Consider the following 26,325-nt stretch of genomic DNA (forward strand, 5'->3'; position numbering starts at 1 on the left):
CTGATGCTTCAACTACCGTTCCTCTTATAGAATGTTAGCTCATGTATTGTGGGGCTCCTGCACCTAAATGTAAACAGTACCATTACCCAAAATCAGTATCAGCACTTATTTCAGTTCAAGCACTGGCAATAAGGCCTGGGGGGGGGGGTGTGTGGTATATTGCCAATATACCACAGCTAAGGGCTGTTCTTATGCACAACGCAATGTGGAGTGCCTTGGCCATATACCACAAACCCCAGAGGTGCCTTATTGCTATTATAAACTGGTTACCAACATACAAATAAATGTTTTGGCATAAATGTTTTGGTATATTAGACCATATACCACGGCTTTTAGCCAATCAGCATCCAGAAGCCAAACTACCCGGTTCATTAAAAAGAACTCTGGACTATATAAACAGCATCATCACACAGTCTTATCTGAATTCGAAATGTGTCGCCCATCAAATTGTGACAGAGAAATCAAGAAACTTTATTCACAAACATTAAATCTGTATTAAAAAACAATTTCACGTGATTAAAATCATAACAAACTTCATGTCAGCACAATAATCGAATCAATCAAATCCTGATTAAAAACAGTAGATGTGCAGTGTGTTTCTCCCAGTATATAATCAGACTCCCTGAGGTGGTGAGCAAACATAAAAATCAAACCATATCATTGATTTAAAATTTTAAATGATAATGAAGTCTTTGGCTCCATGTCCCTTTTTAGTACTCTTGCCCCCATGGCGTGCAGAATTCAACGTTCACAGCACAGGAAGGGGATAAGATGAGCAGGCAGCCAGTCCACACATGTTTTTCCCACGCTCAATGAAGAAATAGCTGTGAAAACAGCACAACATACTGTATCATAACACTGTTCTGTTACATAACATTGGGCCCATACTGTTCACAATGTTATTCTACTTTTGTCATTGAAGTCTTACCCTTTCATTCCCCAGCTGCTTCCCCAGGAGTTCTTCACTATCCAGTAGGGTGTGCCCTTCTCCTCACCATACCCCACAGCCAGCACTGCATGATTCACTGTGTCTGTGGTGTTGTGACACTCCATGCTACAATAAGAGAAGTGAAGATGCAGAATGCAAGGCCATGATTCCTTTTTTATAGAAAGAAGAAGTCATGCAAAATCTACATATCTATTTGTATTGCTTTCTGATGCTGGTTGTATGGTAGGTAGGCTACAGCTGTGAGTCCTGTTTTTAACTGCTTATTGGAAAATATGCAACATAGCTCTTAAGGCACAGATATGATCCTTATTCTAGGTTTAACAAAATAGCAGAGACTCATTCTCACCTGGTGTACACACCACCATCGTAATGCATGAAATCAGAGGTCACCTCATAGGCAAGGCTGACAGGGTTGAATCTGGCCACTGCATCCAGCATACCCATTTCATCATACTGCAATGTAATAAATACACAATTAGCTGACTGCCTGTGTAGTCAATGTACCAAATAATCCAGAGTAATTTGCATTTACTTACCTTTGTTATGTTGACTACATCCTTAACAAAGGCAGCAGCCAAATCAGTCTTGAACTTGCAAGTGTCATCCTTCAAAATGATTCCAACATGAATGATGTTAATATATCGTCACCGTTTGAAGTGCTAGTACTGTAGTTATAAAGATGGAATGGCTGTTTACATACATGTGCAGTGTATGGATAGTCATCCTCTGTCATGATTCCCTTGTTATACTTGATGTACTCAAATGCTTGACTGGGGAGCCCGCTAAAAGATAATTTTTTCAGAGCCTCAGTAAGAATCTAAGTGTCCAGTAAGACCAAGAAATTGTGTGAATATATATTACAAAGAAACGTGTTCTCCAGTGGTGACACTCACCCATTACAGCCGTGGTTGTTGAAGGCCTGAGCACAGTCCACTAGTTGCTGCTCTGACTGGACAATATAAAGGCAGCAGCAGTTGGATAAAATATACTTTTCATTATTCAAGATCAGAAATAGGACAAGAATTTCAATTAATTCCAAAATGTATTGCGACTACTAGCCTTAAACACAATTGTAAAAATGGTATTGAATTACCTCAGCAAAAGGAGGCCAACTTTCCTTCCCACTTAATTTTTTAGAATAGAGAAGTAGATAAGTATCTCACCAGTTGTAAGAGTTTCCCTGTTGCGATTGCTGTGACTGACTCCAAACAGCCTGTAGTGGAAAAGGTCCAGCAGCTACCACAGGGCCCCTGAACACCACAAATCAACATCTATTTTCAGCACATACAGTGGTCTTCCACATAAGCATCTTTACCTTGCCAGATAATGCATGATTTATATCATTAAAGTGCATCCTATACTGTATGTGTTAGGATACCTGGTTCTTCACCGCTGTGACATAGTGCCCCTTCTTTCTCCAGTCGACCGACTCTGGATATGGTCCATTGCTGCTCACATGACTCCCTTTAGTGGCAGAACAGTTCTAAGAATGACAGAAAGAAAGATTAAAATGTGTTTTTCAAGTAAAAAATCAAGAGAAGTATACATAACAGGAATATAAATACCTGGGGCTCAGTCAAGAGGAAAGATTTTCTGAATTCAGCAAACGTCAGGTCAGAGAACTGATTCAGTCCCACTAGGTAAAAAGGTCAAATGTCAGAAGACAGAATTAATATGCCACACAGGAGGTTGGTGGCACCTTAATTGGGGAGAATGGGCTCGTGGTAACGGCTTCCATGTGTTTTATACCATTCCGTTCTAGCTATTATTATGAGCTGTCCTACCCTCAGCAGTCTCCACTGATCATACTCAAAGGATGTGGACACTTCTAACATCTGAAGAAAACCAAGCATCATGCAGTTATTCATACTTGTGAACTTGTGATTTCCTTCATTGTGATAGTCAATCCTCCTCTTGTTCTCAATGAAGATCTGAAGTCTGTGGTAGTACTCCTCCATGTCATACACCTTGTTGTACTGCATGGATGACACAGTAACATCTCAAAATTCAGGTCACTGTGATTTTACAAATATTTTTTATGTAGATACAGTGCATTTCAAAATGCATTAGATATTTTGTATTTAACCTTTAACTAGGCAAGTCAGTTAAGAACAAATTCTTATTTACAATGATAAGACACTCTTCTATCTGTCTAGTTGCCTAGTTTATCAGTAATTCTATACACACTATTGCAGTTTAAAATAAAATGTATTCTATCTATAAGGCTTAGTATGATGAGAATATTCTCCAATATTTATTATTTTCAAATAATACTTTTTGCAGACAGATATGAAGAAAAAACAGAACACTTCCTTGTATTGTAGGAAAGTACCTGGTTCCGTGCCAAATCGAACTTACCCGCGACATCCATAACTTAAAGTGATATTCGCCTGTAAAGAAAACAGAGAAGGGTCATTTGATTTGAGATTGTAAAGATCAATAGGCTAAAAGCCATTCTTCTATCAGTCATTCTGATCACAATGTGATGTTGATAAATCAATCGACATTAACCCATTTAATCCCAAATTTTTCTCAGACATGAAAATATCCAAATCAAGTGTCATTAGTAACCCTTTGAAGTAATCAATCATTATTTTTTGACATTTTATTGGAAAAGTAGGTGAAAAAGTGTGTTTCATGGTCGGTCACAGGATAATGTTACGTATACTAAATTAACATATTTCTCCTATGCAGTTATCAAAGTTCTTATATATCCCAACCCAGTTATTAACACATTTAAAACTCTGTCACTAGCAGTCCCCAGCATTGCCACTAGAATGCCCCGTCACATTCTAGTGTGACCATTTTACACATCAAAAACCCTTATACAACGCGATATGAATACTGAGAGGAAAGACAAAGAAAAAACAACCATCAACGTATTTCAACATTGTTACTTTAGTGCAACATGTATTGAAACATATTGTAACTTTATTTTAACATTTGAACTTGTACTTTAGTGCATTATTCATTGTAACATTGTCATTGTGACATTTTAGTGCAACATTCACTAACAACTGTATAGCAGTCATGTGATTCATTCCCACTGAACATAAAGGTAACATTTAGGATAGAGGTAGCCTGTAGAATATGCATTCAAGTAGAGGCCTACACTGAACAAAATACAATTATATATATATATATAAAGCGCCACTGCACAATGATATATATATCATAGAGGTAGGCTTCAGAACCAAGTGCAAGATTAGTTTGTGCATCACTATTTTGAACTGTGATCAGTAAGACCTACTGTCATAAAGTATGTCTTGAATCAATTGACCTTATTTTCCAAAAACATTTCAGTCATTTTGATGGTCTTTTTCGTCATCTTTTCTTTTCTTCCTAGAGTCCGTAGTACTGCTTCTCCTCACCCTTTATCGACTTTTCTATTTTTCTTTTGTCTTTTTCAGCCCTTTTTCATTCGCTCGTATTATGATAGGTTAATTTGAAAGCGCAAATTAGGTATCATTTCGATTCTACATAGCCTAAAACAGATTCAATTGCAACTTACCCTCCTCGGAAAACGGATATAAAGAAGTAACAGAGTATACGGAAAAAATCAACAAAACTAAGATCTTCATACTTCAAAGTTTAGTAAAGCTGTTGTCTTCCTGCAGCAAACAGTGAGAGCAATGAATTAACTAACCGAAAGTCACGAGGTTTGATCACTTCCCGACTTCGCCGTGACTGTGCAAAAGGTGACGAAATATACGCGAACTTTTATTATACATAAATATAAATTCAAGTAAAGTTGCTGCAGTGTGTGTGTTTGTGTGTGATAGAGGTGGCAGAGAGAAAAATATCATTTTCTCCACAAACACACTTGAGACAACAATGCCCCTGAGATAGAATAGATTTATTAGCAAGAGGTAATCAGGAAACATACATATTTGTTGTATTTTTATAAAACTGGAAATATTTCTCAAGCCGTGGAAATAAACATAAGGGTTGAAAGATAATTCTCATACCACTGGGTATTGCTAACAGCAAAACGTTTGTTAATAATTCATTTATGTGTATATTTATTAAGAGTATGTGCACGTATAAGTGTATACAGTATATATAAGTATATATATTGTTTTAATATTGTCTGATAGTGTTGCATGCCTGCCACATGAGCTTTAAATATTTCTAGACTGTACATGGTAAAAATACATACAAATATTCACAGAATAAGCACTACATCACTATATTCCTGCTAAGAGAATGATTATAGACAGGATTACAGTATATGCAAAACACTTTGAAGTTGTCTTCTACCTCTAAGTCATGGTTTCAAAATCACAATTGTTGTAGCATTTTGTGTTAAAGCTTGGGATACAATGCTTTTGAGGTGTACTTGACACTGTTCCACATTAAGAAATATGCAGGGCTGCATATACAAACTGTACAGAATACATTTCTGCAGGTGAATTAACAACAAAGTACAAAATACTTCCCTGTGTATGTATCCCCTTCCCTTATACTAATACTACAAAAATACCTTTTGAATGCTGCAGGCGGAGTAACTCATTCACTTACTTTTATCATACTCTTAACAATGCATTTAACAGAGTGATATACGGTCACGTTCCACAATCACTGGAACAGCAAAAGGACATAGATTGTCTTTGAAATATACAGTATAATAGCGGAACAACCTTGCACTGTACACGAATATCACAAAGCCTAAAAATACAATTTCAAGGGTTTCGCTTTATTTTTCTTTAAAATGTGTGCTCCGTTTATATTAAATTGAAAGCAAACGAACATGTGGTTTAAAAAAGGGAAACAGCTACATATCATTATACAATGGCATGCTCCAAGAATAGCAGCAAAATGGTTAACATATTCCTCCCCAAACTCCCCACTGGGTACATACTGGTTGAATCCACGTTGTTTCCATTTCATTTCAATGAAATTCTGTTGAACCAATGTGGAATAGACATTGAATTGACAACTGTGCCCAGTGAGTCATAGTGAAACAAGATATCACCAACTAATCATTGTCAAACTGGAAATACACTTGTATTGGAGATAAAACATACACTGGCTTATTACTGTCCCTTCAAATTACATGGATTAATAGAGCTTATTCTGCAAAACAAAGTTGAATTCATGGCTACTTGAATTACTTTTGAAAATATATAGCATGAATTTTGATTTAACTGCCTGTTACAATGAAACATGCAACAGTAATGAAATAAAGCTACAGATATTGTTAATCATCTTCTAGGTTAGTAGGTTGTATTCACACAGGACTTAATAAAATTGTTTTCAAAACAAACCAGACTTTGCTGGTTCTTAGATTAAAGCTTGTCGTGTGAACATGCCCTTATGAGTTATTTATTTTCAGAGCAGATTCAGTACTGTGCTGAAAATCAGTAACTTCTAAGAGCAGGTGTTTCTTGTATCAGGCAAGTGTATTATCTTGTTACGTAAGAATTATTCATGATGACAAGACAAAGCTCTGTGATGCTAGTGACTTTCACATCTCAGTCACAACTGTGACAGGATGACTCAAATGTTGATAGATACAACAAGCGGAAGCAAATAAACAAAGCAGAGCTGAGGCGGAATTGATAGAACAATTCAAGGAACACTCATTGGTTTAGCCACATCAATTTGGGGTGAGAAAATGTCAATGTTTTACCTGGTTTGATTTTTACAATGCTACATCAGTTGCAGATAAACACATCTATTTGAGTAAAGAGAACAATCTTTCCTATGTACAATATGATACTGGCAGCATGTGTGCTTACAGGAAGTGCAAAGTCCACAGTATGAAAAGATGTCAATCAATTTAATTGGTTAAAGGACATACCATTATACAAGATCATTGTGACTTTAGTTATCACCCTAGTAAGCCCAGTGAAATGGTCCTTGTTGCAGAGGAAAATGAAATATTTCAACAACGTGAAGATTAAATTAACATTTGTACATAATACTTCTAAAAACAATACACGTATGAGAGCAAACATGTTAAACATGACTTAACACCAGTTATTGTATACGTCTACTGTGTATGACATAGTTCTTTAACAGAGAGTACACTTTGGGAAACTGTCATCCTCTTCAGTTGTTGACTTTAGGCTCAATTCTGAGAGAGGCTTCATACAGGCTTTCTTCATCCAGAACAGAGCTGTTGTCCAGCAAATACTGTGCTGCCTAGACCAGGACAAATATACAGTTTCAGCAGGTTGGCTACTACTACGATAATCTATACGATGTGACAAATACGGACACTCAGGATTTCCCTCATGGCCATTTTCTTTTGTTTCTCTATATGTACAATATAAAATAAGTTAGCATAAAAAAGCTTTAAAAGTTTACCATTGGCTGATGATCAATCTTGTATGCTGTTTGCTGGAATTGTCTAATATCTCTGATGATATGGGAAATCTGTAGAGAGAGAGAACAGAAGCCATGTATACAATACAAAGCCATAGAATACATTTTAATATCTCTGTAACATTACACATAGCAGAGACCGCTGACCATCCTCATCTTTGAGAAGTTGACTAATTTGTCCTCAGTGTAATTGGGTGTCCCCTCCTCAATGAAAGCCAGATCAGTGAGGTACATCCCCAGGTATGGTACACAGGGAGGGTCACAGCTAGAAGGAAAAACAGAAGAGTAGGATGTCACCAATTTGACAATACTTTGATCGATCCACTGCCTGAATGGCCAGCATCATTGTCTGATACACATTGGCTTTTGTAGTTATTAGAACAACCAGAAGAAACACTCACTTCTTTAAAGCCTCTCTTAGGTTTTTGAACCTCCCCTCTGACGAAACCAACTTCTGCAGCTTGTCAATTACGGTTTTAGTCTGAGGGATAAAATAAAATACTGTTTAAAATAATATTATTTTGGAAAACACCCAGGTACAGTATAATCAACAGTTAAAGTGATGTGTAATCTGTAATAAGCAATAACGATTCATAGGTCTGTGGTGTCATAAGCTGTTTATAATAATGTATTGAGGTCCTAGTGCAATGATAAAACATGTAGTAATATTACTAGGACCACGCTATGAGCCCTCAGTGAGCTGGGTGTGTGTAGTGGGAAATGTGGCCACCTGCTTGGACACTTTGAGCCAGGTCTTCTTGAGACGGAACACAGAGCTGCGGTTGAGGGAGGAGGTGATCTCCAGCACAGCGTTGTAGTTATGGAGACAGCGGCAGATGTCCGCCACCGCCACCCACTTCTCCATCACCGCCACCCGTGTGGTCACGTCGTCACAACGCAGGATCTCAGTGGCAATCAGGTTACTGATCTAACAGAGGCAAGACAGACAAGGAATAGCCATGTTCCTAATGCATAACAACCAAAGCCACACACTAATAAAAAGTGAAAATGTACAGTGGTAATATGTTGGAAGATGGGCGTTGTTGGCTGCATACATCATTGAAATGCTTTGTTGTTTTCATGATATATGGTGTCCTTTCATTCTTGTCATTCTTCATCCAGCCTTGACCAAAGAACTCTCTGTAAAACAATATTGGAAGATCAAGTAGAAAAACAATTTATTCTCATTAATACAGCATAGCTTTTGTTTAAAAATCACTGTCTCCCATATTGTACAGTGCATTCGGAAAGTATGCAGACCCCTTGACTTTGTTACGTTACAGCCTTATTCTAAATTTAATTAAAACATGTTCCTCATCAATCGACACACAATACCTCATAATGACAAAGCAAACCAGGTTGAGAATTTTTTGCAAACGTATTACAAATAAAAAAACAAATACTGTACCTTATTTACAAAAGTATTCAGACCCTTTGCTATGAGACTCGAAATTGAGATCCGGTGCATCCTGTCCATTGTTTGAGATGTTGCTACAACTTGATTGGAGTCAACCTCTTGTAAATTCAATTGATTGGACATTATTAGGAAAGGCACACATCTGTCTATATAAGGTCCCACAGCTGACAGTGCATGTCAGAGCAAAAACTAAGCCATGAGTACAAAGGAATTGCCCGTAGAGCTCCGAGACAGGATTGTGCCGAGGCACAGATCTGGGGAAAGGTACCAAAAAACAAGAACACAGTGGCCTCCATCATTCTTAAATGGAAGAAGTTTGGTACCACCAAGACTCTTCCTAGAGCTGTCCGCCAGGCCAAAATGGAGCAATCGGGGGAGAAGGGCCTTGGTCAGGGAGGTGATCAAGAACCCGATGGTCACTCTGACATAGCTTCAGAGTTCCTCTATGGAGATGGGAGAACCTTCCAGAAGGACATCCAATCTCTGCAGCACTCCACAAATCAGGCCTTTATGGTTGAATGGCCAGATGGAAGCCAGTAAAAGGCACATGAGTGTTGCCAAAAAGCACCTAAAAACTCAGACCATGAGAAATAAGATTATTTTTTATTTATTTTTTTACCCCTTTTTCCTCCCCAATTTTGTGGTATCAAATTGGTAGTTACAGTCTTGTCTCATGGCTGCAACTCCCGTACGGACTCGGGAGAGGCGAAGGTTGAGAGCCGTGCGTCCTCCAAAACACAACCCAACCAAACTGCACTGCTTCTTGACACAATGCCCACTTAACCCGGAAGCCAGCTGCACCAATGTGTCAGAGGCAACACCGTACACCTGGCGACCGTGTCAGCGTCCACTGCGCCCGGCCCGCCACAGGAGTCACTAGTGCACGATTGGACAAGGACATCCCTGCCGGCCAAACCCTCCCCTAACCCGGACGACGCTGGGCCAATTGTGCGCTGCCCCATGGGTCACCCGGCTGCGACAGAGCCTGGACTCGAACCCAGAATCTCTAGTGGCACAGCTAGCACTGATGCTCGGGAAGCCACCAAGATTTAACTCTTTGGCCTGAATGTCAAGCTTCACGTCTAGAGGAAACCTGGCACCATCCCTATGGTAAAGCATGGTGGTGGTAGCATCATGCTGTGGGGATGTTTTTCAGCAGCAGGGACTGGGAGACCGGTCAGGATTGAGGGAAAGATGAACAGAGCAAAGTAGAGAGAGATCCTTGATGAAAACCTGCTCAGGACCTCAGACTGGGGCAAGGGTCACCTTCGAACAGGACAACGACCCTAAGCACACACAGCCAAGACAACGCTGAAGTGGCTTCGGGACAAGTCTCAATGTCCTTAATTTGCACAGCCAGAGCCAGGACTTGAACCTGATCGAACATCTCTGGAGAGACCTGAAAATAGCTGTGCAGCGATGCTCCCCATCCAACCTGACAGAGCTTGAGGATCTGCAGAGAAGAATGGGAGAAACTCCCCAAATACAGGTGTGCCAAGCTTGTAGCGTCATACCCAAGAAGACTTGAGGCTGTAATCACTACCAAAGGTGCTTCAACAAAGTACTGAGTAAAGGGTCTGAATATTTATGCAAATGTAATATTTAAATCATTTGCAAAATTTTCTAAAAACCTGTTTTTGCTTTGTCATTATGGGGTATTAACTGTAGACTGAAGACAAAAAAACAATTTTAATCCATTTTAGAATAAGGCTGTAACATAACAAAACGTGGAAAAAGTCAAGGGGTCTGAATATTTTCCGAACGCACTGTGTGTATGTATCATCAGCTGTGTCACTCAGTGTCACTCACTCATATGGGATGACCTTAAAGACCAGGTGGTCCAGTAGGGTGAGCTGCTCTGCTATCTCCAAGGCAGAATGGCTCTCAAACGCTTCCGCCTTCCCTACTGATGCCTAGCACACACACAGCGCATCACCGGTAACCATTCCCAAGACGTGAGGTATGACAACTACTTCACTATATTCAAACATTCCTGAGACACATACTTAACATACGTATGTCAAGGAGAGATTGTCCTCCTTTGACTCAATTGCCATTTACACGTGCAGTCATCCCACTCACCAGCTGTGTCACCTCCTCGAGGCTGATCTGATTGTCACCTGGGTCCTCCTGTGTCAGGGTCCTAATAGACCATACAACAGAGTCAAGTATGTATTTATAATGTGTGTTTCTCTTTACTCGGTACATAGAAGCCCTATAAAAGGTGATAGCCCATGTACTCAATATTAACAGTGTGTCCATAATTTATTTTATTTTTTATTTCACCTTTATTTAACCAGGTAGGCTAGTTGAGAACAAGTTCTCATTTGCAACTGCGACCTGGCCAAGATAAAGCAAAGCAGTTTGACACATACAACAACACAGAGTTACACATGGAATAAACAAACAGAATCAATAATACAGTAGAAAAATCTATACACAGCATGTGCAAATGATGTAGGATAAGAAAGGCAATAAATAGGCTATGGTGGCAAAATAATTACAATATAGCAATTAAACACTGGAATGGTAGGATGTGCAGAAGATGAATGTGCAAGTTGAGATACTGGGGTGCAAAGGAGCAAGATAAATAAATACAGTATGGGGATGAGGTAGATTGGATGGGATATTTACAGATGAGCTATGTACAGGTACAGTGATCTGTGAGCTGCTCAGACAGCTGGTGCTTAAAGCTAGTGAGGGAGGTAAGAGTCTCCAGCTTCAGAGATTTTTGCAGTTCGTTCCAGTCATTGGCAGCAGAGAACTGGAAGGAAAGGCAGCCAAAGGAAGAATTGGCTTTGGGGGTGACCAGTGAGATATACCTGCTGGAGCGCGTGCTATGGGTGGGTGCTGCTATGGTGACCAGTGAGCTGAGATAAGGCGGGGCTTTACCTAGCAGAGACTTGTAGATGACCTGGAGCCAGTGGGTTTGGCGACGAGTATGAAGCGAGGGCCAGCCAACGAGAGCATACAGGTCGCAGTGGTGGGTAGTATATGGGGCTTTGGTGACAAAACGGATGGCACTGTGATAGACTGCATCCAATTTGTTGAGTAGAGTGTTGGAGGCTATTTTGTAAATGTCATCGCCGAAGTCGAGGATCGGTAGGATGGTCAGTTTTACGAGGGTATGTTTGGCAGCATGAGTGAAGGATGCTTTGTTGCGAAATAGGAAACCGATTCTAGATTTAATTTTGGATTGGAGATGCTTAATGTGAGTCTGGAAGGAGAGTTCACAGTCTAACCAAACACCTAGGTATTTGTAGTTGTCCACATATTCAGAACTGTCCAGAGTAGTGATGCTGGACGGCCGGACAGGTGCGGGCAGCGATTGGTTGAAGAGCATGCATTTAGTTTTACTTGCATTTAAGAGCAGTTGGAGGCCACGGAAAGATAGTTGTATGGCATAGAAGCTCATCTGGAGGTTAGTTAACACAGTGTCCAACGAAGGGCCAGAGGTATACAGAATGGTGTCGTCTGCATGGAGGTGGATCAAAGAATCACCAGCAGCGAGAGCGACATCATTGATGTATACAGAGAAGAGAGTCAGCCCAAGAATTGAACCCTGTGGCACCCCCATAGAGACTGCCAGAGGTCCGGACAACAGGCCCTCCGATTTGACATACTGAACTCTATTGGACAAGTAGTTGGTGAACCAAGCGAGGCAATCATTTGTGAAACCCAGGCTGTTGAGTCTGCCAATAAGAATGTTGTGATTGACAGAGTCGAAAGCCTTAGCCAGGTCGATGAATACGGCTGCACAGTAATGTCTCTTATCGATGGCGTTTATGATATCGTTTAGGACCTTGAGCGTGGCTTAGGTGCACTCATGACCAGCTCTGAAACCAGATTGCATAGCGGAGAAGGTACGGTGAGATTCGAAATGGTCGGTAATCTGTTTGTTAACTTGGCTTTCAAAGACCTTAGAAAGGTAGGGTAAAATAGATATAAGTCTGTAGCAGTTTGGGTCTAGAGTGTCTCCCCTTTAAAGAGGGGGATGAACTCGGCAGCTTTCCAATCTATGGTAATCTCAGACGATACGAAAGAGAGGTTGAACAGGCTAGTAATAGGGGTTGCAACAATTTCGGCAGATAATTTTAGAAAGAGAGGGTCCAGACTGTCTAGCCCGGCTGATTTGTAAGGGTCCAGATTTCGCCTCATAAGCTGAGGCGGCGGTAGTGCCGGTAGGTACCTGATGATGTTGGCGGCTGCTTTCCTTTCCTGGGTCAGTAGCTCTGGGTCATGCATCACTTCCTCCAGGAAGGCTATCACCTTTAGCTTCAGCTCAGTGTTACTCTCAAAGTCCTTGAGGTCAACACAAACACACACATAAGAGTTAACTGATTGGACACTATTTGACCTTAGAAGTAATGACTATGTATCTGGAAGACTTACCTGAGAGTGTTTTGACACCCAGTGCCTCAGAACATTCAGGACTCTGTTGGTTGCAGCCCTTCGGATGACAAACTCTTTGTCCCCATTCCTCTGGTCTGTTGGGAACCCTGGGGAAAATGGATCAAATATGCCATGTAAATATCACACCTACATTTTTTATGATTTTTTTTTTTTTCTCTTGAGAACAAAAATGACATTGAAGATCTCATGCTTTTGAAAATGTGGTGTACGCAAATTGTTCCATTGTGGACAAAACTGATGTTTAATACGCTGTGTACCTGTGCTAGCCAGGGACATGCGGCGGTACTTCTCCTTGGTGGGCGTGCCCTCATTGGCTCCTGCCGTGGCGATGGCGAAGGCGGAGGCTGCAGAGAGGGCACTGCGATTGTTGTTGTCCATCTCAGGGCGGCACGATGACATCACCGTGCCATTATTGTAGGAAAACAGGGAGAATTCTACAGGGAGATACAATATGGAGACAGTTATACTGGCCGTAAAATGCCATGAGATTCATTTTAGTGAACTTGATTGATGCAGTGTGATACCTTTACAATAAAGTAATGTAGGTACAAAATGGAGAGACCATAAAACAGAATTGCTGACATTATGACTGCACTAGGACAGCCACAAAAATTATCCATTAAAGTGTCACCTGCATCAAATGCTCTTAATTGGTCTCTCACTACTACTTCAATAGGAACCGGAGGGAAATAGATGCAACTATAACCTGCTCGCTGAGATTTAAGAGGTTGTTGACAACGCTTAGCAACTTAATGGATCTTACCTCAAAACACATGATCTAGTTTGGCTGTGTAATTCATATTGTGTAACAGGACAGATGTTAATTTCTTTTGTCTACAGTAGAGGGCAGCAACCCAAGAGCACCACATTCTATCCCAGTAGAGCATAGAGACCTTACATGAGGCTTTGATATTCAAGATGGGTGTAGCTAAATATAGCCACCAATATCAGCATAATGGAGAAATTGACTGGTTTCTCATCACACTGTCTGCACACTGACTGACAATATACAGACATTACTGTGTGATTAATGAACAAATCAAATCAGTTGAGCTTTATGGTGAGAGTAATATAAACCTGATCTGAGTACTGTTAATGTAAATTATGTCAGGTTTCTGTTCACCTTTGACTTGGTACACATTCTGTCCTAAGAGTTGGGCAGGGCCGTGCACAGACCTGCAAGGGGCAGGTGCTCTGTAGCGAACATTAAAAAAATAGGGTATAGGCCTATTTATTTCTGCAACAACACACTCACTCATCACAAATTGTAAGCAAGCTAGTTACAGGAGAAGGGTGCAATTGCGGCATGCAACTTGGGTTGTTCCTGCATGTGGGCATTCCTGCATCTGCAGGAACCCCTCTTTATAGTTCTATTGATCCATTTTTTTGTGTGGTAGGCGGGGTGCTCCAGTACAGCAGGTGGCATTAATGCACGATAACGGATGCCATCCGCGATAATCCCCACAGAAGGGCCGGGGGCGACAATGGTAGCTAGCTATCCGTACACCGGTAGACAGTGTCCTTTGCCCCTGCCTGTCAGGTACTGTTTTCCGCAGTTCTGTTAACGACGGTGAGGGCAGGTGTTCAGCAGGCGGGAGCTTGATTTCTGCAGGAACCAACAGGGTGCACGAGGGGCGGGGCTCATGAAAGAACAAATGGGATGCTTCCAGGGGGGGCGCATGTAGGAACGCTCCAAAAGCCCACATGCAGGAACGCCCCGAATTGCAGGCTGCAATTGCACACTATTGAGTTACAGTGCCTCCTAAAGACATAATTGACATATGGAAGAGGGTGGGCTATCAGCTGTTCATTGATGTTGATGATTAATGTAAATAGCTCGATATCTTTTACTGATTGTGATTTACCTCTCTCTGCTGCCCGTATCAGCCAACCAGACCAAATATTGCTTATGATGTAGTCTAAATCAAGTGTTATCAAGTGTTAATCAAATGTAATGCTGCTGTGGCAGTACTGTTGATATTTAAACTAGGTAGCTAGCTACACACACACTCAAATCAGTGACCGAATCTCTCAAGCTATGCATATTTGGATACCCAGCACCTCTTACAAAAAAATATTGCCGTTTTAAGACTGCAGTAATTGCAGTCAACTGTGATATTTTGGACGCAGTAATTGCAGAATAAGTGCAGTTATACTGCATTGTACTACAGTTAAACTGCAATCTTTTTTCGTAAGAAGCAATCTCAGTACAGGGCAGACTGGGAAAAAGGCGCAACCAGATGTGCGTGAGCTACATACAGGGCATATCAACAGATGCTACTGAACCAGAGTGTGTTTACAAAGGAGACGTTGAATATGGCATTCTCATTTAAGCCCAGGAAGTAGCCAGTCAATTAGCCATTTACCAGCTTTTCAAGCTTAATAATGTCATGCATTCGGTACTTACCAAAGAATGGAGATTCACTGAGCCACTATAGTCATTACTGCCGTTCCGGATGGTATGTACTCCCCAAAAAAAGTCTAAATAAAAAGTTACATGCAACCCAAAAAAATGCCTGTTTGAGCAAGTGCGCATTCACGTCTTCTGCACCTCCTGCAATATTAGTAATGGAATTAAAATACACTAAATAAAGAAAATATCAATAACTGAAATGTACAATAACTGTAAAAACATACCCTATATCACATTTTATTGGACTTGTACACATGTTTTGCAGATGCTTATGTTTCTCGCTCCAACAGTACAGTAATACCAAACAATTGTCATGCCTACTCCTGCTCCCTTCCCCTGGTGCTCAACGTTGCCGGTTTACTAACCTCTGGTCCTGGCAACCATCATTGCACACACCTGCTAAGCACACCTGGTCTTCATCACCACCCTGATTACTCTCCCTTCATACAGCCTTCAGTAAGCCACAGTCATCAGGCAGTATTGGTTTTGGTCATGCTCATCCTTGTTTGTATAACGTTTATTTTTTATTATTATTAAACTCACTTTCTGCACCTGACTCACTGTGTATGCGTGACAGTATACTGCCTCAGAAATGATGGAAACTGCAGAAGATTAAAACATCTTCCTGCCTGTTGAAGAACAGGGTCATCTACTCCACCAACACCATGACCAGCTGGCTCTACTGGGTACGACCATGAAGGAGGTCCTCTGTGTTCTCCATCGCTTCGAGACCATTAGCGAGGTTCTCCATCTCTAACGGAGGGCCTCCTACCACAGGTTGTCACAATGGTCAGCGACGCCTGACTGTCCCTTCTGGAGAAGTATGACCGTACTCCATACAAATGCCGTGGCGTCCTACTCCGGTGCTCCCTGTATTTTGCTTATCAGATGGGATCCCCACCACATGAGGTCTAAGGTTGCCATGGTCATTTCCCTGCTGACCGGACGGGTGTGGGCTCCGGCCGTCTGGGAGAGGGAAGAGTAGGAGCTGGGTTCCTATGATAAGTTCATGGTGGTCTTCAACCATCCTCCAGAGAGCGGTGAGTGACTTGTTCAACCCCATGCAAGGTGCCCAGACCACTGCAGAGTACTCCCTCACCTTTCGGACTGTGGCAGCCTCCAGCGGCTGGAATGAGCTGGCACCCTTTTCTGCAGTGGACTGTGTGACGAGCTCCAGATGGAGCTGGCATGTCGGGGTGACAACCTCCTTGGATGCGCTCATCGCGTTGGCCATCTGTCTGGATAACCTTCTTTGGGAGTGCCGGTGTCCAGTTCGCCACTCACCTCCCGCCTTTGGCTGTCCTGAGGTAGAGCCTGAACCCATGGAGGTAGGGGCCACACATCTCCGCAGCAGAGCGGCGTCGCCGGAGACAGCTGATGCTCTGTTCCTGTTGCGGCTAAGAGGGGCATCAGTGGTGTCCGGCGCTTTCCAGCCTGGGGTCCACTAGAACAGCCCTGTGAACTTCTGTCTCCCAGGGTAGGTGTGAGTATTCAATTATCATTCTCCGCCAAACCCTTTCTGGTTCCCATTTTGCTGGCTGTCCTTTAAGGGTTGTTTCTACAGCTCTAGTGGACTCCGGTGCCGTGGGGAACTTTATTGACCAGGCCCTCGCCTCCTCCCTGAACTTAACTTCATACCCATTCGCCTTTCCTTTCTAAGTCCTGGATATGCAACCATTGGGATCCGGCATAATTACGCACGTCACAGCACCACTCACCCTCACCGTGGGACCCAAGCACCAGGAAAGCCTTCCCTTCCTCATCACTGCACCCGTACACGAAGTCATCCTGTGGCTCCAACTTCATAACTCCACCATCTCCTGGTCAAAGATGACAATCACCAGAGCACCTGCTTTCCCGCACCCTGTGATTCCACATTGGTGGAGGGCCCTGTGAGTGTCCTCCAACCCATCAATCGGTCCCCCCGTTTCGTTGGCCCTGTGTTTTGGGACGTAGATGTGAATATCTGCCAGGCTCTGGAGAGGGAACCCGCTCCTGCTACATGCCCTCCAGAGGGAATCTACGTCCCCACGTTGGTGAGAGATTGGCTGTTAATCCTGGCACACATCCCTCGCCTATGGGCAGCCAGATATCACCCACACCATCTAATCCCTTTCCAATAAATACTGGTGACCCACTTTGGCGCAGGACGTCACCCACTATGTTAAGTCATGTACTCAATTTAAATGTTCCCAGCACGCTCCAGCAGGGAAACTACTTCACCTTCCTGTGCTTCAGCAGCCTTGGTCACATCTGTCCATAGACTTTGTAATGTATCTCTTTCTTTCTGATGGGTTTTACCACTATTCTGGTTGACAGATTCTCGAAATCCTGTTTTATCCCTCTCTGGTCTACCTACCACTCTCCAGGTCACCGAGGCACTAGTCCAGCAGGTTTTCCGGCACTGACTTTCCAGAGGACATCATTTCCGACCTTGGTCTCCAATTCATGTCGCGGGTCTGGAAAGCCTTTATGGAGAAGCTGGGGGGCCGCAGTCAGCCTCGCATCTGGGTATCGGCCTCAGTCTAATGGGCAGGTGGAGAAGACCAACAAGGAGCTAGGGAGGTTCCTAAGGAGACACTGCCAGGACCGGCAGGTGGAGTGGGTCCGGTTACTTCCCTGGGTGGAATATGCTCAGAACTCACTTCGTCACTCCTCCACCGGGCTGACTCCCTTCCAGTGCGTCCTGGGATGTCAGCCGACCCTGGCTCTGTGGACTCCAAGCCAGACAGAGGCCCCTTCAGTGGACGAGTGGTTCCGGCATCAGGACCAGTGAGGCTCCCGTGTTCCATCCTGGTGATCGCGTCTTGCTCTCAACCAGGAACTTCCCGCTCTACCTGCCCTGGTGGAAGCTGAGACTCCTTCGTAGGGTCAATGAGGTAACCTATCGTTTAGAACTCCCCACCAACTACCAGATCTCACCCTCCTTTCATGTTTCCCTCAGGCTGGTGGTTCCTGGCTGATGCCATTCACAGCAACACCCCTCCCCTGTACATCGAGGGGACCCCCGCCTATGCTGTTAGGTCCCTTCTGGACTCCTGACGTCGTGGGGGTCGGCTTCAGTACTTGGTGGACTGGGAGGGGTATGGTCCTGAGGAGTGCTCTCAGGGGTACTGTCACCTGCTCCCTCTGGCGGTCGACGTTGCCAGTCTACTAACCACTGGTCCTGGCAACCTACATTGCACACATGGACTTCATCACCACCCTGATTACTCTCCCTTCATATAGTCTTTGGGCAGTTTTGGTTACGTTCAGTACGCTTCTCCTGTTTTTGTATTTTCTTAATGTTCATTTTTAAATGTTCGGCAACTGCTTGTGACTCCCTGCGTATATGTTACAATAATGAAATATCAGAACGAGCAATGTCTCAGTCCGGAATATGTATATGATGGTGTGTCTAGCTAGTATGGACAGTATATTAATAGAAAAGGTGTACTGCAGTAGTTATATAGCCTGAGCCTTGGCTAGACTACTGTGTGTGTGTGTATATACTGAACAAAAATATAAACGCAACATGTGAAGTGTTTCATGAGCTGAAATAAATAATGACACCAGAACAGGACCTCAGCATCCGGCTTCTTCACCTGTGGGATCGTGAGACCATTTCAATTGACTGATTTCCTTAACTGTAAGTCGGTAAAATCTTTGGATTTTTTTTTTTTCGTTCTTCACTGTACATATGACGTGGGTGAAACCGTATGTAAACAACAGTGTTCAATGACTATGGACCTAGGGCAGCAGCATCTACGGTGCAGGGTAGAGCACTTAATGCACTTAACGTACGTGCCAGGATAGCAGCAATAGTTGCTCAGTGAAACTACATTCTTTGGTAAGTACCGACTGTAATTTGACATTAACTTCTTATGGCTGGGGGCAGTATTGAGTAGCTTGGATGAATAAGGTGCCCAGCGTAAACTGCCTGTTACTCAGGCCCAGAAGCTAAGATATGCATATTATTAGTAGATTTGGATAGAAAACACTCTGAAGTTTCTAAAACTGTTTGAAGGATGTCTGAGTATAACAGAACTCATATGGCAGGTAAAAACCTGAGAAAAAATCCAACCAGGAAGTGGGAAATAGGAGGTTTGTAGATTTGCCTATCCAATATACAGTGTCTATGGGGTCATATTGCACTTCCTAAGGCTTCCACTAGATGTCAAGTCTTTAGAACCTTGTTTCAGGCTTCTACTGTGAAGGATGAGGGAATGAGAGCTGTTTCAACCAGGTGTCTGGCAGAGTGCCATGAGCTCAGAAAGGCGCGCCCCCGTGAGAGGTAGCTGTGTTCCTTTTCGTTTCTGAAAAAAAAGGAATTCTCCGGTTGAAACATTATTGAAGATTTATGTGTAAAAATATCCTAAAGATTGATTCTATACATCGTTTGACATGTTTTTATGAACTGTAATGGCATTTTTGACTTTTTGTCTGGCCTGCGCGTCATGAATTTGGATTTTTGAACTAAACGTGCGAACAAAAAGGAGGTATTTGGACATAAATTATGGACTTTATCTAACAAAACAAACATTTATTGTGGAACTGGGATTCCTGGGAGTGCATGCTGATGAAGATCATCAAAGGTAAGTGAATATTTATAATGCTATTTCTGACTTCTGTTGACTCCACAACATGGCGGGTACCTGTATGGCTTGTTTTTGTGTCTGAGCGCCGTACTCAGATTATTTGAATGGTGTGCTTTTTCCCTAAAGTTTTTTTGAAATCTGACACAGCGGTTGCATTGAGAAGTTTATCTAAAGTTCCATGTATAACACCTGTATCTTTTATCAGTGTTTATTATGAGTATTTCTGTAAATTGATGTGGCTCTCTGCAAAATCACCAGATGTTTTGGAGGCAAAACATTACTAAACAACGCGCCAATGTAAACTAAGATTTTTGGATATAAATATGAACTTTATCGAACAAAACATACATGTATTGTGTAACATGAAGTCCTATGAGTGTCATCTGATGAAGATCATCAAAGGTTAGTCATTAATTGTATTGTCACGCCCTGGCCTTAGTTATCTTTGTTTTCTTTATTATTTTAGTTAGGTCAGGGTGTGACATGGGGGATGTATGTGTTTTGTATTCTCTAGGGGTTTTGTATGTTTATGGGGCAGTGTCTAGTCTAGGTGTATGTATGTCTATGGTTGCCTAGATTGGTTCTCAATTAGAGACAGCTGTCTATCGTTGTCTCTGATTGGGAACCATATTTAGGCAGCCATATTCATTAGGTAGTTCGTGGGTGATTGTCTATGTGTAAGTTGCCTGTGTCTGCACTTGTTTAAATTATAGCTTCACGTTCATTTGTTCTTTTGTAAGTCTGTTAAGTGTTCTTCGTTACGTTATAATAAATTAGAAGAATGTATTTGTATCACGCTGCGCCTTGGTCCTCTCTTCAATGTTATGACGAACGTGACATGTATCTCTATTTCAGTTTTTTGTGACTCCTCTCTTTGGCTGGAAAAATGGCTGTGTTTTTCTGTGACTAGGTACTGACCTAACATAATCAGATGGTGTGCTTTCGTCGTACAGCCTTTTTGAAATCGGACACTGTGGTGGAATTAACAACAAGTTTATCTTTAAAATGGTATAAAATACTTGTATGTTTGAGGAATTTTTATTATGAGATTTCTGTTGTTTGAATTTGGCGCTCTGCACTTTCACTGGCTGTTGTCAAGTCCAATCTCAGCCGTAAAAAGTTAAGCTGGAAAAGTTGGTGAATGGCTTCCTGGGCTTGAAAGAGAATTGTCATATTCAACATATCCTGTAAAGACAGATTCTGGTTCAAGACTCGACCAACGGACGGGTTGGGTGGTGGCAAACCTGACGACTTGAGGGCAACAAAGGTATACAAAAACTTTTGTGGGGGAATTGTACCACAACCCCAAAAAAGCACTTTGGCGAATGGAAGGGGCATGTGCTCTGCACAGGTAGAGCCTTAGACCAGAGGGGATGGCTGAAGTTTTATGGGCTCCATACCAATTGTGCTATTTTTGTTTTTTCATGTTTGTAACTTATTTTGTACATAATGTTTCTGACACTGTCTTATGACCGAAAAGAGCTTCTGGATATCAGAACAGTGATTACTCACCTTGAAGTGAACAATAATTTTTTTTGAGTCAGATGCAAAGGATTTGCTGCGGCTCCCAGAACAGGCCCAAATCCCCGTCATTCACATGAAGAGGAGACCCTGATACAGGGGCCGCAGATCTGGGTGCCTTGAGAATTCGTCAGCGAGTGGATAACCCGCCTCTACCATCTGTCCTATTGGCCAGCGTGCAATCATTGGAAAATAAATTAGATGAGCTCCATTCGAGACTATCCTACCAACGGGACATTAAAAACGAATATCTTATGTTTCACCGAGTCATGGCTGAACGACGACATGGATAATATACAGTTGGCTGGGTTTTCCGTGCATCGGCAAGACAGAACAGCTACCTCCGGTAAGACGAGGGGTGGTGGTTTGTGTCTATTTGTCAATAACAGCTGGTGCGCGATCTCTAAAATTAAGGAAGCCTCAAGTTTTTGCTCGCCTGAGGTAGAGTACCTCATGATAAGCTGTAGACCTCACTTTTTAACGAGAGAGTTTATCTATATTTTTTGCAGCTGTCTATTTCCCACTACAAACCAATGCTGGCACTAAGACCGCACTCAACGAGCTGTGTAAGGCCATAAGCAAATAAGAAAATGCTCATCCAGAAGCGGCGCTCCTAGTGGCCGGGGGACTTTAATGTAGGAAAACTTAAATCCGTTTTACCTAATATCTATCAGCATGTCACATGTGCAACCAGAGGAAAAAAAACTCTAGACCACCTTTACTCCACACGCAGAGACCTGTACAAAGCTCTCCCTCGCCCTCCATTTGGCAAATCTGACCATAACTCTATCCTCCTGATTCCTGCTTACAAGCAAAAACTAGAGCAGGAAGTACCAGTGACTCGCTCAATACGGAAGTGGTCAGATGACACAGATACTAAGCTACAAGACTGTTTTGCTAGCACAGACTGGAATATGTTCCGAGATTCATACCACATGAGTAATCGGCTTCATCAATAAATACATCGATGACATCATCCCCACAGTGTTCGTAAGTACCAGAAGCCATGGATTACAGGCAACATCTGCACTGAGCTAAAGGCTAGAGCTGCCGCTTTCAAGGAGCGGGACACTAATCCGGACGCTTATAAGAAATCTCACTATGCCCTCTGACGAACCATCTAACAGGCAAAGCGTTAATACAGGACGAAAATTGAATCTTACTACACCGGCTCTGACGCTTGTCGGATATGGCAGGGCTTGCAAACTCTTACGGATTACAAAGGGAAGCCCAGCTGCGAGCTGCCCAGTGACACAAGCCTACCAGACAAGCTAAATTACTTCTATGCATGGTTCGAGGCAAGCAACACTGAAGTATGCATGAGAGCACAAGTTGTTCCGGATGACTGTGTGATCAAGCTCTCTCTCGCCAATGTGAGTAAGACCTTTAAACAGGTCAACATTCACAAGGCTGCAGGGCCTGACGGATTACCAGGATGTGTACTCAGAGTATGCGCGGACTGGAAAGTGTCTTCACTGACATTTTCAACCTCTCCCTGACCGAGTCTATAATACCTATATGTTCCAAGCAGACCACCATAGTCCCTGTGCCCAAGCACGCCAAGGTAACCTGCCTAAATGACTACCAAACCATAGCATTCACATATGTATATGTGAATGTATAAAATTTGATTTGATTTGATTTGTAGCCATGAAGTGCTTTGAAAGGCTGGTCATGTCTCACATCATCACCATCATCCCAGAAAGCCTAACCCACTCCAATTCGCATACCGCCCCAACAGATCCACAGATGACACAATCTGAATTGCACTCCACACTGCCCTTTCCCACCTGAACAAAAGGAACACCTACGTGAGAATGTTGTTCATTGACTATAATACGTTCATCAACATAGTGCCCTCAAAGCTCATCACTAAGCTAAGGACCCTGGGACTAAACACCTCCCTCTGCAACTGGATACTGGACTTCCTGACAGGCTGCCCCCAGGTGGTGAGGATAGGCAACAACACATCTGCCACGCTGATCCTCAACACGGGGCCCCCTCAGGGGTGCATGCTTAGTCCCCTCCAGTACTCCCTGTTTACCCACGACTGCGTGGCCAAGCACGACTCCAACACCATCATTAAGTTTGCCAACAACACAACGATGGTAGGCCTGATCACCAACAACGATGAGACAGCCTATAGGGAGGAGGTCAGAGACCTGTCAGTGTGGTGCCAGAACAACAACCTCTCCCTCAAATTGAGGGCTTCGAGCAGATTGAGGGCTTCAAGTTCCTTGGTGTCCACATCACCAACAAACTATCATGGTCCAAACACATCAAGACAGTCGTAAAGAGGGCACGACAACACCTAAATCCCCCTCAGGAGAATGAAAATGAATGAAAATATTTGCCATGGGTCCTCAGATCCTCAAAAGGTTCTACAGCTGCACCATCGAGAGCATCCTTACTGGTTGCATCACTGCCTGGTATGGCAACTGCTCGGCATCCGACCGCCAGGCGTTACAGAGGGTAGTGCGTAGGGCCCAGTACATCACTGTGGCTAAGCTTCCTGCCATCTAAGACTTCTATACCAGGCGTTGTCAGAGGAAGGCCCTAAAAATTGTCCAAGACTCCAGCCACCCAAGTCATAGACTGTTCTCTCTGCTACCGCATGGCAAACGGTACCGGAGCGCCAAGTCTAGGACCAAAAGGCTCCTTAAAAGCTTCTACTCCCATGCCATAAGACTGCTGAGCAGTTCATCAAATGGCTACCCGGACTATTTGCATTGACCCCCTTTTTTACGCTGCTGCTATTCGCTGTTTATTATCTATGCATAGTCCCTTTACCCCTACCTACACGTACATATGACCTCAATTACTTCGACTAACCCATACCCCGGCACATTGACTCGGTACCGGTACCCCACATATATAGCCTCGTTGTTATTTTATTGTGTTACTTTTTTAACTTTCGTTTATTTAGCAAATATTTTCCTACTCTGCATTGTTAGTTAAGGGCTTGTAAGTAAGCATTTCACCATAAGGTCTACACTTGTTGTATTCGGCGCATGTGACAAATAAAATGTTTTATTTGATTTGATCTGTGTACGTGCCTGGAGCTGGGACAGACAACAAAAGCCTTCTTCACTGACTGTTTTGTACTAAAACAACCTCGTTACCGGGGGCGGCAGGCTGGGAAACACACTCATACTGTAGTTGCTATGACACAAGTATCCCCAACACCTACTCATTCCTAGCGCTGGCTTTCCCAGCATGTTCTTATTCTCGCCACGAAGTTACAGTCTGCATGAATTTTATGTGTGGCGGAGTTCATTGAACACAAAGTTTAGCATTCTTTGAGTGTATGCACATTGGCAGTTGAATAGGCGTAGAAAATACTTTTTCTCTATCATGTTTGACTATTTCTAATAAAAACAAGAGATGGAGGATATAACATAAATAGGGAAAATGCATATAAAATTAACAATCAAAATGGGTGCTTTGATTTCTTAATTCTGACTCTGTTTCCCTTGTCAAACAGGAGAGCATATTTGAGTTCTTGATAAATATGGCATTTTGGCTGAGGGGAGGACGCAGGTGGCATGCCAGCATGTGATCCAGGTGCTCTGGTATCATGGCACAGTGATAATGACACCACTGTGCAGTCTGGAACACAATGTACCTGAAGAGTTTTTGCATTTCATGTTTTTGGGGGTGGTTGGCGACTTGATAGGAGACGTTTCTGGGTCTGCGTCATCGCTCTGGTTTTGGTCAATGTCACTTTCCTCCGGAACTGAAATATCTACAGTACACCAAGCGCAAAACAGGTCAGTACATACCACATTCTAGACACATGTCATTATACAAATCCTGTGCTATATTCATATAAATAGCCCAATATTCCTTTTAAGAAGCACCAATAAGGACAACCCACCCACCCCACCCGCCCCTTAGCTGGATTACCTTGTTTAGACACAATGGTCTCCTCTGCCTTGTCTGTCTTGCCCTCTCCCTCGTCAGGGATCTTACTGGTGATGGGGCTGGTGACATAAAGCTTATTGATGTCCAGGGTGGTCTTGCTGAAGGGGGACATGGAGGAGTACATGCTTGCATAGCCGTTGGAGGAGCAGCTGAGGGCGGCCAGTTCCAGAGCCTTGCCCCCAGTGATGATGGGGATGTTGAGGGAGAGTTTACGGCGGCGGTTAGGGGACGATGTCTTGGTGATGGCCAGGGGAGGGGGGGAGGAGAACTTACGGCTGGCCCTGGGGGATTTGGGAGGCTCCCCATATAGGAGTTTATTGTTCTGACTGCTGGCGAAGAACAACTCCAGGGATCTGCATCATTAAAAAACAACACATTTTATTGTAGTCAGAAGGATGTACTGTAGCGTTGTACTTTAGCACTTCAGTGTGTTGCAAATAACAAGGAGATCAGAATTATCCATGTCTTTTTGTGTTGTATTGATAGTCCAGTGTGGCTCAGTTGGTAGAGCATGGCACTTGCAGCGCGAGGCTTATGGGTTCGATTCCCACGGGGGACCAGTACGAATGAAAATGTATGCACTCACTACTGTAAGTCACTCTGGATAAGAGTGTCTGCTAAATGACTAAAATGTAAATAAATCAATACATTGTCAACAGCAACAAGGCAAGATGGTGCTTCTGCAGTCCCGCTTGTCATTTTTGAATATGATACAATGTTGCTGAAAACCTCTCCCACTCACTGCCACCCTCCTTGCGACCTCACGGGTTCCCATAAATAG

At 42.9% G+C, this 26,325-nt stretch overlaps 2 protein-coding genes across 2 annotated transcripts in view; both read right to left on the reverse strand.

Moving 5' to 3' along the window:
• Positions 1-251: 251 nt before the first annotated feature.
• On the reverse strand, positions 252-4,611 carry ctsh (cathepsin H). The gene is made up of 12 exons (XM_039018133.1): positions 4,461-4,611; positions 3,308-3,339; positions 2,820-2,925; positions 2,515-2,585; positions 2,328-2,432; positions 2,113-2,199; positions 1,843-1,898; positions 1,650-1,731; positions 1,486-1,554; positions 1,296-1,402; positions 929-1,054; positions 252-824 (listed from the first exon to the last, which is right to left on the reverse strand). The coding sequence occupies exons 1-12, from the start codon at positions 4,528-4,530 to the stop codon at positions 749-751; spliced, it is 987 nt and encodes a 328-aa protein (XP_038874061.1). The 5' UTR covers positions 4,531-4,611; the 3' UTR covers positions 252-748.
• Positions 4,612-7,003: 2,392 nt separating this feature from the next.
• The window catches only part of LOC120065846 (ras-specific guanine nucleotide-releasing factor 1), a 31,356-nt gene continuing 12,034 nt past the window's right edge, over positions 7,004-26,325 (reverse strand). The window contains exons 15-27 of the mRNA XM_039016895.1: positions 25,527-25,897; positions 25,246-25,365; positions 13,367-13,543; positions 13,089-13,195; positions 12,886-12,998; positions 10,779-10,839; positions 10,506-10,609; positions 8,335-8,419; positions 8,010-8,207; positions 7,681-7,760; positions 7,427-7,544; positions 7,262-7,330; positions 7,004-7,096 (exon numbers count right to left, since the gene is read on the reverse strand). Coding sequence (XP_038872823.1) covers positions 7,004-7,096; positions 7,262-7,330; positions 7,427-7,544; positions 7,681-7,760; positions 8,010-8,207; positions 8,335-8,419; positions 10,506-10,609; positions 10,779-10,839; positions 12,886-12,998; positions 13,089-13,195; positions 13,367-13,543; positions 25,246-25,365; positions 25,527-25,897 — 1,696 coding nt within the window. The remainder of the gene's footprint in view (positions 7,097-7,261; positions 7,331-7,426; positions 7,545-7,680; positions 7,761-8,009; positions 8,208-8,334; positions 8,420-10,505; positions 10,610-10,778; positions 10,840-12,885; positions 12,999-13,088; positions 13,196-13,366; positions 13,544-25,245; positions 25,366-25,526; positions 25,898-26,325) is intronic.

The sequence above is a fragment of the Salvelinus namaycush genome, chromosome 21, assembly GCF_016432855.1.
Source record: "Salvelinus namaycush isolate Seneca chromosome 21, SaNama_1.0, whole genome shotgun sequence".
Taxonomy (NCBI): Eukaryota; Metazoa; Chordata; class Actinopteri; order Salmoniformes; family Salmonidae; genus Salvelinus; species Salvelinus namaycush.

Excerpts from the sequence above, each read along its gene's own strand:
- ctsh (XM_039018133.1), bottom strand. The coding sequence starts at position 4,530 with ATGAAGATCTTAGTTTTGTTGATTTTTTCCGTATACTCTGTTACTTCT. Across the intron at positions 2,926-3,307 it reads TTAAGTTATGGATGTCGCGG|TACAACAAGGTGTATGACAT; the intron begins GTAAGTTCGATT and ends TCATCCATGCAG. Across the intron at positions 2,200-2,327 it reads TCACAGCGGTGAAGAACCAG|GGGCCCTGTGGTAGCTGCTG; the intron begins GTATCCTAACAC and ends TGTGGTGTTCAG.